The 12,210-nt window shown below is 43.6% G+C and overlaps 2 protein-coding genes across 2 annotated transcripts in view; both read right to left on the bottom strand.

Annotated features, from left to right (window-relative positions):
* The window catches only part of LOC308409588 (collagen alpha-3(VI) chain-like), a 112,630-nt gene that overhangs the window by 79,858 nt on the left and 20,562 nt on the right, over positions 1-12,210 (bottom strand).
* Positions 123-9,936, bottom strand: LOC308409856 (collagen alpha-3(VI) chain-like; the record flags this gene model as incomplete). The annotated part of the gene is made up of 12 exons (XM_080902857.1): positions 123-739; positions 994-1,593; positions 1,845-2,444; positions 2,668-3,261; positions 3,516-4,115; positions 4,366-4,965; positions 5,188-5,781; positions 6,036-6,635; positions 6,886-7,485; positions 7,709-8,302; positions 8,557-9,156; positions 9,414-9,936. 12 exons carry the CDS (start codon positions 9,934-9,936, stop codon positions 123-125), a joined length of 7,122 nt encoding a protein of 2,373 aa, XP_080758983.1.

The raw sequence follows: 12,210 nt of genomic DNA, 5'->3' as shown, positions 1-12,210 counted from the left end.
TGAACTCTTTCTTCGCAAGCACAACTATTTAAAAAAAAAAAAAAGACAATCCACTAGCTAACTGAACACAGCAAATCACATTTGGTTTCTTTTCACACTGTTTCCTACTATGATACTGGAGATTACAAAGGAGTCACGTTCTTACCGGTCACTGTTGGTGTCATGGGCGTGGCCCTCACTATCACTTTGCTCATTACAGAAGAGAGCTGTTCTTGGACACTGGGAAGGTCAGTGAACTCGGACACTGACAGAGCATAACTGGGCTCATATGATATTTTCTGCAGCTCTCTAGCATCTGAGGTCCTAGTTCCAATGCCAATCACATAAATGCCCTGCTGTTTGAGAGCTGAGGCTGGGCTATCTACATTGTCAAAAGACCTTCCCCCAGTTAGTAAGATCAATATCTGTGGGACACCCTGCAGGCGTCTACTTCCAGAGGAGTTTGTAAAGACGTTGTCTCTGACGTATTGGAGAGCTGCCCCAGTGTTTAGGGGTCTTCCTCCTCTGTGTCTAAGCCCTCTGACCGAGTCCACCACATCCTCCCTTGTGGTATATGTGTTCAGATAGAAATGGACCTCTGGTTCTCTGCTGTACTGGACCACAGAGACATGGTCTTTGTTTTCTCCCACATTGATTTTCTCCACCACTCTCTCTACAAAATCACGCATGGCAGGAAAGCCATTCCTTGTGCCATCAGAACCATCCAGAAGGAATACAATATCTTTTCTGTCACGTGAAGCTGAGAAAAGACAGTAGGACAAAAAAATGAAAACCTTTCACAAAGCTTGTGAGATTATCTTTCACTGGCACACTAATATTTTAACAACACTAGCCTGGCCTACTTCTGTTTTAGAAAGACCACAGCATGCTACCAACTGGTTTGAAATGCACAAAAAACCTATACACACATCACATTCATTTATTTGCTTTTCCTCACTGTAGCTAAAATTAATAACTTTTGGAGCAAGCAACAGGATGTGTCTGACAACGTACCAATTACGGTTGGTAATTCTGGGGTGACTTCAAAAACTGCAGCTTCCACAGAGGACTCAAGTTGCTGTTGCACTTTGGGTAGGTCAGTAAGTTCAGACACAGATAGAGCATAACTGGGCTCGCCAGTTATGGTCTGAAGTTCTCTGGGGTCAGAGCCTCGGGTTCCAATTGCAATGGTCAAGACACCCAGCTGTTTGAGAGCAGAGGCTGGTTCATCAATACTGTCAAATGATCTTCCACCAGTGATCAATATTAGGACCTGCGGAACTCCTGAGGGCCGCCTGCTTCCGGCAGAGGCCGTGAAGACGTTATCCCTCAAGTACCGGAGAGCTGCTCCAGTGTTGAGGGGTCGTCCGCCTTTGTGCCTCAAACCTCTGACACTGTCAAGGACCTCTCTTTTTGTGGTGTACGTGTTCAGATAGAACTGGACGGCTGGATCGCTGCTGTACTGAACAACCGACACACGGTCTTTGCCATCATCCACACTGAGTGTGTCTACTTGTTTTTGGACAAAGTCTCTCATAGCTGGGAATCCACTTCTAGTAGCATCAGATCCATCCAGCAAAAACACCACATCCCTTCCTGCTGGCTGTCTGACCACTAAGAGACATGAGATTTACCATATGTTTAACTTGGTCAATCAAATATTTTGCAGCTAAAAAGCACCATGGTAAAAGTGAACTCTTTCTTTACAACCACAACTATTTTATAAAAAAAAACAAAAACGAAAACAGAACAAAAAAAAAGGAAAAACAATCCACTGGCTGATTAAACACAGCAAAACCAAATGATTTCTTTTCACACTGTTTCCTACAATGATACTGGACTTTGAAGATGGGTCATGTTCTTACCAGTTACTGTTGGGGTCAAAGGTGTGACCCTCATTGGCACTGTGCTCATTACAGAAGAGAGCTGTTCTTGAACATTGGGAAGGTCAGTGAACTCAGACACAGATACAGCATGACTGGGCTCGCCAGTTATGGTCTGAAGTTCTCTGGGGTCAGAGCCTCGGGTTCCAATTGCAATGGTCAAGACACCCAGCTGTTTGAGAGCAGAGGCTGGTTCATCAATACTGTCAAATGATCTTCCACCAGTGATCAATATTAGGACCTGCGGAACTCCCGAGGGCCGCCTGCTTCCGGCAGAGGCCGTGAAGACGTTATCCCTCAAGTACCGGAGAGCTGCTCCAGTGTTGAGGGGTCGTCCGCCTTTGTGCCTCAAACCTCTGACACTGTCAAGGACCTCTCTTTTTGTGGTGTACGTGTTCAGATAGAACTGGACGGCTGGATCGCTGCTGTACTGAACAACCGACACACGGTCTTTGCCATCATCCACACTGAGTGTGTCTACTTGTTTTTGGACAAAGTCTCTCATAGCTGGGAATCCACTTCTAGTAGCATCAGATCCATCCAGCAAAAACACCACATCCCTTCCTGCTGGCTGTCTGACCACTAAGAGACATGAGATTTACCATATGTTTAACTTGGTCAATCAAATATTTTGCAGCTAAAGAGAAACATCTTGAAATTGAACTCTTTCTTCGCAAGCACAACTATTTAAAAAAAAAAAAAAAGACAATCCACTAGCTAACTGAACACAGCAAATCACATTTGGTTTCTTTTCACACTGTTTCCTACTATGATACTGGAGATTACAAAGGAGTCACGTTCTTACCGGTCACTGTTGGTGTCATGGGCGTGGCCCTCACTATCACTTTGCTCATTACAGAAGAGAGCTGTTCTTGGACACTGGGAAGGTCAGTGAACTCGGACACTGACAGAGCATAACTGGGCTCATATGATATTTTCTGCAGCTCTCTAGCATCTGAGGTCCTAGTTCCAATGCCAATCACATAAATGCCCTGCTGTTTGAGAGCTGAGGCTGGGCTATCTACATTGTCAAAAGACCTTCCCCCAGTTAGTAAGATCAATATCTGTGGGACACCCTGCAGGCGTCTACTTCCAGAGGAGTTTGTAAAGACGTTGTCTCTGACGTATTGGAGAGCTGCCCCAGTGTTTAGGGGTCTTCCTCCTCTGTGTCTAAGCCCTCTGACCGAGTCCACCACATCCTCCCTTGTGGTATATGTGTTCAGATAGAAATGGACCTCTGGTTCTCTGCTGTACTGGACCACAGAGACATGGTCTTTGTTTTCTCCCACATTGATTTTCTCCACCACTCTCTCTACAAAATCACGCATGGCAGGAAAGCCATTCCTTGTGCCATCAGAACCATCCAGAAGGAATACAATATCTTTTCTGTCACGTGAAGCTGAGAAAAGACAGTAGGACAAAAAAATGAAAACCTTTCACAAAGCTTGTGAGATTATCTTTCACTGGCACACTAATATTTTAACAACACTAGCCTGGCCTACTTCTGTTTTAGAAAGACCACAGCATGCTACCAACTGGTTTGAAATGCACAAAAAACCTATACACACATCACATTCATTTATTTGCTTTTCCTCACTGTAGCTAAAATTAATAACTTTTGGAGCAAGCAACAGGATGTGTCTGACAACGTACCAATTACGGTTGGTAATTCTGGGGTGACTTCAAAAACTGCAGCTTCCACAGAGGACTCAAGTTGCTGTTGCACTTTGGGTAGGTCAGTAAGTTCAGACACAGATAGAGCATAACTGGGCTCGCCAGTTATGGTCTGAAGTTCTCTGGGGTCAGAGCCTCGGGTTCCAATTGCAATGGTCAAGACACCCAGCTGTTTGAGAGCAGAGGCTGGTTCATCAATACTGTCAAATGATCTTCCACCAGTGATCAATATTAGGACCTGCGGAACTCCTGAGGGCCGCCTGCTTCCGGCAGAGGCCGTGAAGACGTTATCCCTCAAGTACCGGAGAGCTGCTCCAGTGTTGAGGGGTCGTCCGCCTTTGTGCCTCAAACCTCTGACACTGTCAAGGACCTCTCTTTTTGTGGTGTACGTGTTCAGATAGAACTGGACGGCTGGATCGCTGCTGTACTGAACAACCGACACACGGTCTTTGCCATCATCCACACTGAGTGTGTCTACTTGTTTTTGGACAAAGTCTCTCATAGCTGGGAATCCACTTCTAGTAGCATCAGATCCATCCAGCAAAAACACCACATCCCTTCCTGCTGGCTGTCTGACCACTAAGAGACATGAGATTTACCATATGTTTAACTTGGTCAATCAAATATTTTGCAGCTAAAAAGCACCATGGTAAAAGTGAACTCTTTCTTTACAACCACAACTATTTTATAAAAAAAACAAAAACGAAAACAGAACAAAAAAAAAGGAAAAACAATCCACTGGCTGATTAAACACAGCAAAACCAAATGATTTCTTTTCACACTGTTTCCTACAATGATACTGGACTTTGAAGATGGGTCATGTTCTTACCAGTTACTGTTGGGGTCAAAGGTGTGACCCTCATTGGCACTGTGCTCATTACAGAAGAGAGCTGTTCTTGAACATTGGGAAGGTCAGTGAACTCAGACACAGATACAGCATGACTGGGCTCGCCAGTTATGGTCTGAAGTTCTCTGGGGTCAGAGCCTCGGGTTCCAATTGCAATGGTCAAGACACCCAGCTGTTTGAGAGCAGAGGCTGGTTCATCAATACTGTCAAATGATCTTCCACCAGTGATCAATATTAGGACCTGCGGAACTCCCGAGGGCCGCCTGCTTCCGGCAGAGGCCGTGAAGACGTTATCCCTCAAGTACCGGAGAGCTGCTCCAGTGTTGAGGGGTCGTCCGCCTTTGTGCCTCAAACCTCTGACACTGTCAAGGACCTCTCTTTTTGTGGTGTACGTGTTCAGATAGAACTGGACGGCTGGATCGCTGCTGTACTGAACAACCGACACACGGTCTTTGCCATCATCCACACTGAGTGTGTCTACTTGTTTTTGGACAAAGTCTCTCATAGCTGGGAATCCACTTCTAGTAGCATCAGATCCATCCAGCAAAAACACCACATCCCTTCCTGCTGGCTGTCTGACCACTAAGAGACATGAGATTTACCATATGTTTAACTTGGTCAATCAAATATTTTGCAGCTAAAGAGAAACATCTTGAAATTGAACTCTTTCTTCGCAAGCACAACTATTTAAAAAAAAAAAAAAGACAATCCACTAGCTAACTGAACACAGCAAATCACATTTGGTTTCTTTTCACACTGTTTCCTACTATGATACTGGAGATTACAAAGGAGTCACGTTCTTACCGGTCACTGTTGGTGTCATGGGCGTGGCCCTCACTATCACTTTGCTCATTACAGAAGAGAGCTGTTCTTGGACACTGGGAAGGTCAGTGAACTCGGACACTGACAGAGCATAACTGGGCTCATATGATATTTTCTGCAGCTCTCTAGCATCTGAGGTCCTAGTTCCAATGCCAATCACATAAATGCCCTGCTGTTTGAGAGCTGAGGCTGGGCTATCTACATTGTCAAAAGACCTTCCCCCAGTTAGTAAGATCAATATCTGTGGGACACCCTGCAGGCGTCTACTTCCAGAGGAGTTTGTAAAGACGTTGTCTCTGACGTATTGGAGAGCTGCCCCAGTGTTTAGGGGTCTTCCTCCTCTGTGTCTAAGCCCTCTGACCGAGTCCACCACATCCTCCCTTGTGGTATATGTGTTCAGATAGAAATGGACCTCTGGTTCTCTGCTGTACTGGACCACAGAGACATGGTCTTTGTTTTCTCCCACATTGATTTTCTCCACCACTCTCTCTACAAAATCACGCATGGCAGGAAAGCCATTCCTTGTGCCATCAGAACCATCCAGAAGGAATACAATATCTTTTCTGTCACGTGAAGCTGAGAAAAGACAGTAGGACAAAAAAATGAAAACCTTTCACAAAGCTTGTGAGATTATCTTTCACTGGCACACTAATATTTTAACAACACTAGCCTGGCCTACTTCTGTTTTAGAAAGACCACAGCATGCTACCAACTGGTTTGAAATGCACAAAAAACCTATACACACATCACATTCATTTATTTGCTTTTCCTCACTGTAGCTAAAATTAATAACTTTTGGAGCAAGCAACAGGATGTGTCTGACAACGTACCAATTACGGTTGGTAATTCTGGGGTGACTTCAAAAACTGCAGCTTCCACAGAGGACTCAAGTTGCTGTTGCACTTTGGGTAGGTCAGTAAGTTCAGACACAGATAGAGCATAACTGGGCTCGCCAGTTATGGTCTGAAGTTCTCTGGGGTCAGAGCCTCGGGTTCCAATTGCAATGGTCAAGACACCCAGCTGTTTGAGAGCAGAGGCTGGTTCATCAATACTGTCAAATGATCTTCCACCAGTGATCAATATTAGGACCTGCGGAACTCCTGAGGGCCGCCTGCTTCCGGCAGAGGCCGTGAAGACGTTATCCCTCAAGTACCGGAGAGCTGCTCCAGTGTTGAGGGGTCGTCCGCCTTTGTGCCTCAAACCTCTGACACTGTCAAGGACCTCTCTTTTTGTGGTGTACGTGTTCAGATAGAACTGGACGGCTGGATCGCTGCTGTACTGAACAACCGACACACGGTCTTTGCCATCATCCACACTGAGTGTGTCTACTTGTTTTTGGACAAAGTCTCTCATAGCTGGGAATCCACTTCTAGTAGCATCAGATCCATCCAGCAAAAACACCACATCCCTTCCTGCTGGCTGTCTGACCACTAAGAGACATGAGATTTACCATATGTTTAACTTGGTCAATCAAATATTTTGCAGCTAAAAAGCACCATGGTAAAAGTGAACTCTTTCTTTACAACCACAACTATTTTATAAAAAAAACAAAAACGAAAACAGAACAAAAAAAAAGGAAAAACAATCCACTGGCTGATTAAACACAGCAAAACCAAATGATTTCTTTTCACACTGTTTCCTACAATGATACTGGACTTTGAAGATGGGTCATGTTCTTACCAGTTACTGTTGGGGTCAAAGGTGTGACCCTCATTGGCACTGTGCTCATTACAGAAGAGAGCTGTTCTTGAACATTGGGAAGGTCAGTGAACTCAGACACAGATACAGCATGACTGGGCTCGCCAGTTATGGTCTGAAGTTCTCTGGGGTCAGAGCCTCGGGTTCCAATTGCAATGGTCAAGACACCCAGCTGTTTGAGAGCAGAGGCTGGTTCATCAATACTGTCAAATGATCTTCCACCAGTGATCAATATTAGGACCTGCGGAACTCCTGAGGGCCGCCTGCTTCCGGCAGAGGCCGTGAAGACGTTATCCCTCAAGTACCGGAGAGCTGCTCCAGTGTTGAGGGGTCGTCCGCCTTTGTGCCTCAAACCTCTGACACTGTCAAGGACCTCTCTTTTTGTGGTGTACGTGTTCAGATAGAACTGGACGGCTGGATCGCTGCTGTACTGAACAACCGACACACGGTCTTTGCCATCATCCACACTGAGTGTGTCTACTTGTTTTTGGACAAAGTCTCTCATAGCTGGGAATCCACTTCTAGTAGCATCAGATCCATCCAGCAAAAACACCACATCCCTTCCTGCTGGCTGTCTGACCACTAAGAGACATGAGATTTACCATATGTTTAACTTGGTCAATCAAATATTTTGCAGCTAAAGAGAAACATCTTGAAATTGAACTCTTTCTTCGCAAGCACAACTATTTAAAAAAAAAAAAAAAGACAATCCACTAGCTAACTGAACACAGCAAATCACATTTGGTTTCTTTTCACACTGTTTCCTACTATGATACTGGAGATTACAAAGGAGTCACGTTCTTACCGGTCACTGTTGGTGTCATGGGCGTGGCCCTCACTATCACTTTGCTCATTACAGAAGAGAGCTGTTCTTGGACACTGGGAAGGTCAGTGAACTCGGACACTGACAGAGCATAACTGGGCTCATATGATATTTTCTGCAGCTCTCTAGCATCTGAGGTCCTAGTTCCAATGCCAATCACATAAATGCCCTGCTGTTTGAGAGCTGAGGCTGGGCTATCTACATTGTCAAAAGACCTTCCCCCAGTTAGTAAGATCAATATCTGTGGGACACCCTGCAGGCGTCTACTTCCAGAGGAGTTTGTAAAGACGTTGTCTCTGACGTATTGGAGAGCTGCCCCAGTGTTTAGGGGTCTTCCTCCTCTGTGTCTAAGCCCTCTGACCGAGTCCACCACATCCTCCCTTGTGGTATATGTGTTCAGATAGAAATGGACCTCTGGTTCTCTGCTGTACTGGACCACAGAGACATGGTCTTTGTTTTCTCCCACATTGATTTTCTCCACCACTCTCTCTACAAAATCACACATGGCAGGAAAGCCATTCCTTGTGCCATCAGAACCATCCAGAAGGAATACAATATCTTTTCTGTCACGTGAAGCTGAGAAAAGACAGTAGGACAAAAAAATGAAAACCTTTCACAAAGCTTGTGAGATTATCTTTCACTGGCACACTAATATTTTAACAACACTAGCCTGGCCTACTTCTGTTTTAGAAAGACCACAGCATGCTACCAACTGGTTTGAAATGCACAAAAAACCTATACAAACATCACATTCATTTATTTGCTTTTCCTCACTGTAGCTAAAATTAATAACTTTTGGAGCAAGCAACAGGATGTGTCTGACAACGTACCAATTACGGTTGGTAATTCTGGGGTGACTTCAAAAACTGCAGCTTCCACAGAGGACTCAAGTTGCTGTTGCACTTTGGGTAGGTCAGTAAGTTCAGACACAGATAGAGCATAACTGGGCTCGCCAGTTATGGTCTGAAGTTCTCTGGGGTCAGAGCCTCGGGTTCCAATTGCAATGGTCAAGACACCCAGCTGTTTGAGAGCAGAGGCTGGTTCATCAATACTGTCAAATGATCTTCCACCAGTGATCAATATTAGGACCTGCGGAACTCCTGAGGGCCGCCTGCTTCCGGCAGAGGCCGTGAAGACGTTATCCCTCAAGTACCGGAGAGCTGCTCCAGTGTTGAGGGGTCGTCCGCCTTTGTGCCTCAAACCTCTGACACTGTCAAGGACCTCTCTTTTTGTGGTGTACGTGTTCAGATAGAACTGGACGGCTGGATCGCTGCTGTACTGAACAACCGACACACGGTCTTTGCCATCATCCACACTGAGTGTGTCTACTTGTTTTTGGACAAAGTCTCTCATAGCTGGGAATCCACTTCTAGTAGCATCAGATCCATCCAGCAAAAACACCACATCCCTTCCTGCTGGCTGTCTGACCACTAAGAGACATGAGATTTACCATATGTTTAACTTGGTCAATCAAATATTTTGCAGCTAAAAAGCACCATGGTAAAAGTGAACTCTTTCTTTACAACCACAACTATTTTATAAAAAAAACAAAAAACAAAAACGAAAACAGAACAAAAAAAAAGGAAAAACAATCCACTGGCTGATTAAACACAGCAAAACCAAATGATTTCTTTTCACACTGTTTCCTACAATGATACTGGACTTTGAAGATGGGTCATGTTCTTACCAGTTACTGTTGGGGTCAAAGGTGTGACCCTCATTGGCACTGTGCTCATTACAGAAGAGAGCTGTTCTTGAACATTGGGAAGGTCAGTGAACTCAGACACAGATACAGCATGACTGGGCTCGCCAGTTATGGTCTGAAGTTCTCTGGGGTCAGAGCCTCGGGTTCCAATTGCAATGGTCAAGACACCCAGCTGTTTGAGAGCAGAGGCTGGTTCATCAATACTGTCAAATGATCTTCCACCAGTGATCAATATTAGGACCTGCGGAACTCCTGAGGGCCGCCTGCTTCCGGCAGAGGCCGTGAAGACGTTATCCCTCAAGTACCGGAGAGCTGCTCCAGTGTTGAGGGGTCGTCCGCCTTTGTGCCTCAAACCTCTGACACTGTCAAGGACCTCTCTTTTTGTGGTGTACGTGTTCAGATAGAACTGGACGGCTGGATCGCTGCTGTACTGAACAACCGACACACGGTCTTTGCCATCATCCACACTGAGTGTGTCTACTTGTTTTTGGACAAAGTCTCTCATAGCTGGGAATCCACTTCTAGTAGCATCAGATCCATCCAGCAAAAACACCACATCCCTTCCTGCTGGCTGTCTGACCACTAAGAGACATGAGATTTACCATATGTTTAACTTGGTCAATCAAATATTTTGCAGCTAAAGAGAAACATCTTGAAATTAAACTCTTTCTTCGCAAGCACAACTATTTAAAAAAAAAAAAGACAATCCACTAGCTAACTGAACACAGCAAATCACATTTGGTTTCTTTTCACACTGTTTCCTACTATGATACTTTTTTTCTTCTTTAATTAGAAATACAGTTGCTGATTAATTTTTACTCACCTCTAATTCACTTGAATAAAATCTACATATTAAAATTAACGTATTAAATTTGACAAATCATTTAAATTCTTACCTCCCATTGTTTCCCCTTCAACTGCCATTTTAGTAAAGTGACTCTTCAAACTTTCCTGAATTCGAGGCAGATTTACAAAGTCTGGGACTGAGTATTTGAAATTTGGGTTTGATGAAATCATTTCCATCTCAGCTGAATTGGACATTCTTGATCCAATTGCAAATGTAGTGACACCTGCTGTTTTAAGCATACTTGCTGGTCCTCTTGGAGAATCTCTTGATCTTCCACCAGCCAATACAATAAGTATTTGTTTGACTCCTTCATCTTGTCGACTTCCAGCATTTGGAACAAAGACATTATCCTTCACAAATTGCAGTCCTGCCCCAATATACTGTGGCCTTCCACCTTTGGGTTTAAGACTTGTAATGTGCTTTAGGACATCAGCTTTTGTTTTGTAAGTATCCAGATTAAAGTTAAGTTCAGCATTGTTGCTATACTGCACAACTGCAACTTTATCTTTTCTTTGGTCCAGGTCAAAGCTCGCAACCATTTTGGCAACAAATTCACGTATGGCACTGAAACTCATCCTGACATCATCAGATCCATCAATGAGAAATACAATATTTCGTTTTATGCTGGAGCTTGAACCTAAAAAAATTCAAAATCATGTAAATGTCTAAATGTTGTTTCTAACCAATTCAACAGTCATCAAATTACTGTTGAAGACACTTCAGCATGAGGTTTACAAGGTTTGTATTTAAATAATATTAAATGAGATATTTGTTTAATCAAACTTCATATCATCAAATGTTATTTTCACTTACCCACATGAGGTGTGATAGTACTTTTGAGAGAGGATATGACAGACAGCAACTGCTCTCTCACATGAGGAAAGTCAGAAGTATTCTTTATAAAATACATTGCTGTAGGAGCTAATTGTTCCATCTCAAACCTATCAGCATTATTCACACCAATGCCAAAAAGAACAATTCCCACATTTCGGAGCCTTTCTAATGGACCTAAGATTTCATCATTTGAATTTCTTCCACTGAAGAGTATCAGTATCTGTGGGACTGCATGCAGTGCTCTGCTTCCAGATGAAGCAGTGAAGACATTATTTTTCACATAATCAAGGGCTACACCAATGTTCACAGTGGACCCTCCTTTCAGTTTCATGTTGTCCAAATGATTAATGATATCATCTTTCATTAAGTATTTGTTTAGAAGAAACTCAGTTGTGGGCTCTGTGCTGTACTGGATTAAAGCAACTTGTGCTTTTCTTGGCCCAATTTCTATTTGCTTGACAAACTCTCTGACAAATTCCAAAGCTTGTTGTTCACTTGGTTGCATATCATCAGATCCATCAAGAAGAAAAACAATATCAGCACTCTGGAATCCTGTTTCTGCTGTCACAGATGTATCTGAAATGGGTTATGAAATATTTTACAACATTTACCTCTTACATATAACCTAAACGATAATCATGATATGCAATCATGTCCAGAAGGAAGCTATTATAAATTGTTGTTACTCTTACCAATAGTTGAAAATTCAGTTGTTTCTTTAGTGCCCCTCAACATGGCTTCCACTGATGGATCTAAGCTTTGTAGATTATTATAGTTTGTGACATAAAAATAATGTGCTGGTGTATAGGAGATAGTTTGCATTTCCAAAGTATCAGCATTCTCCGTTCCAATACTAAAGGTTTTGATGCCATTGTCTTTGAGTGATTGTGCTGGTCCTCTGACATCATCTCCAGATCTTCCACCACTAAAAACATACAGATACTGAGGGACCAAGTCTGCACGTCTGCCTCCAACTGAAGCAGAAAAGACGTTGTCTCTGACAAACTCCAGTGCTTTTCCAATGTTCAGTGGTCTTCCAAATTTATGTCTCATTGTTCTTATGGAATTGAGCACATCATTCTTGGAAGAATAAGAATT

The sequence above is a fragment of the Rhamphochromis sp. 'chilingali' genome, assembly GCF_963969265.1.
Source record: "Rhamphochromis sp. 'chilingali' genome assembly, chromosome: 14".
Taxonomy (NCBI): Eukaryota; Metazoa; Chordata; class Actinopteri; order Cichliformes; family Cichlidae; genus Rhamphochromis; species Rhamphochromis sp. 'chilingali'.
This window is presented reverse-complemented; position numbering and strand designations above follow the sequence as displayed.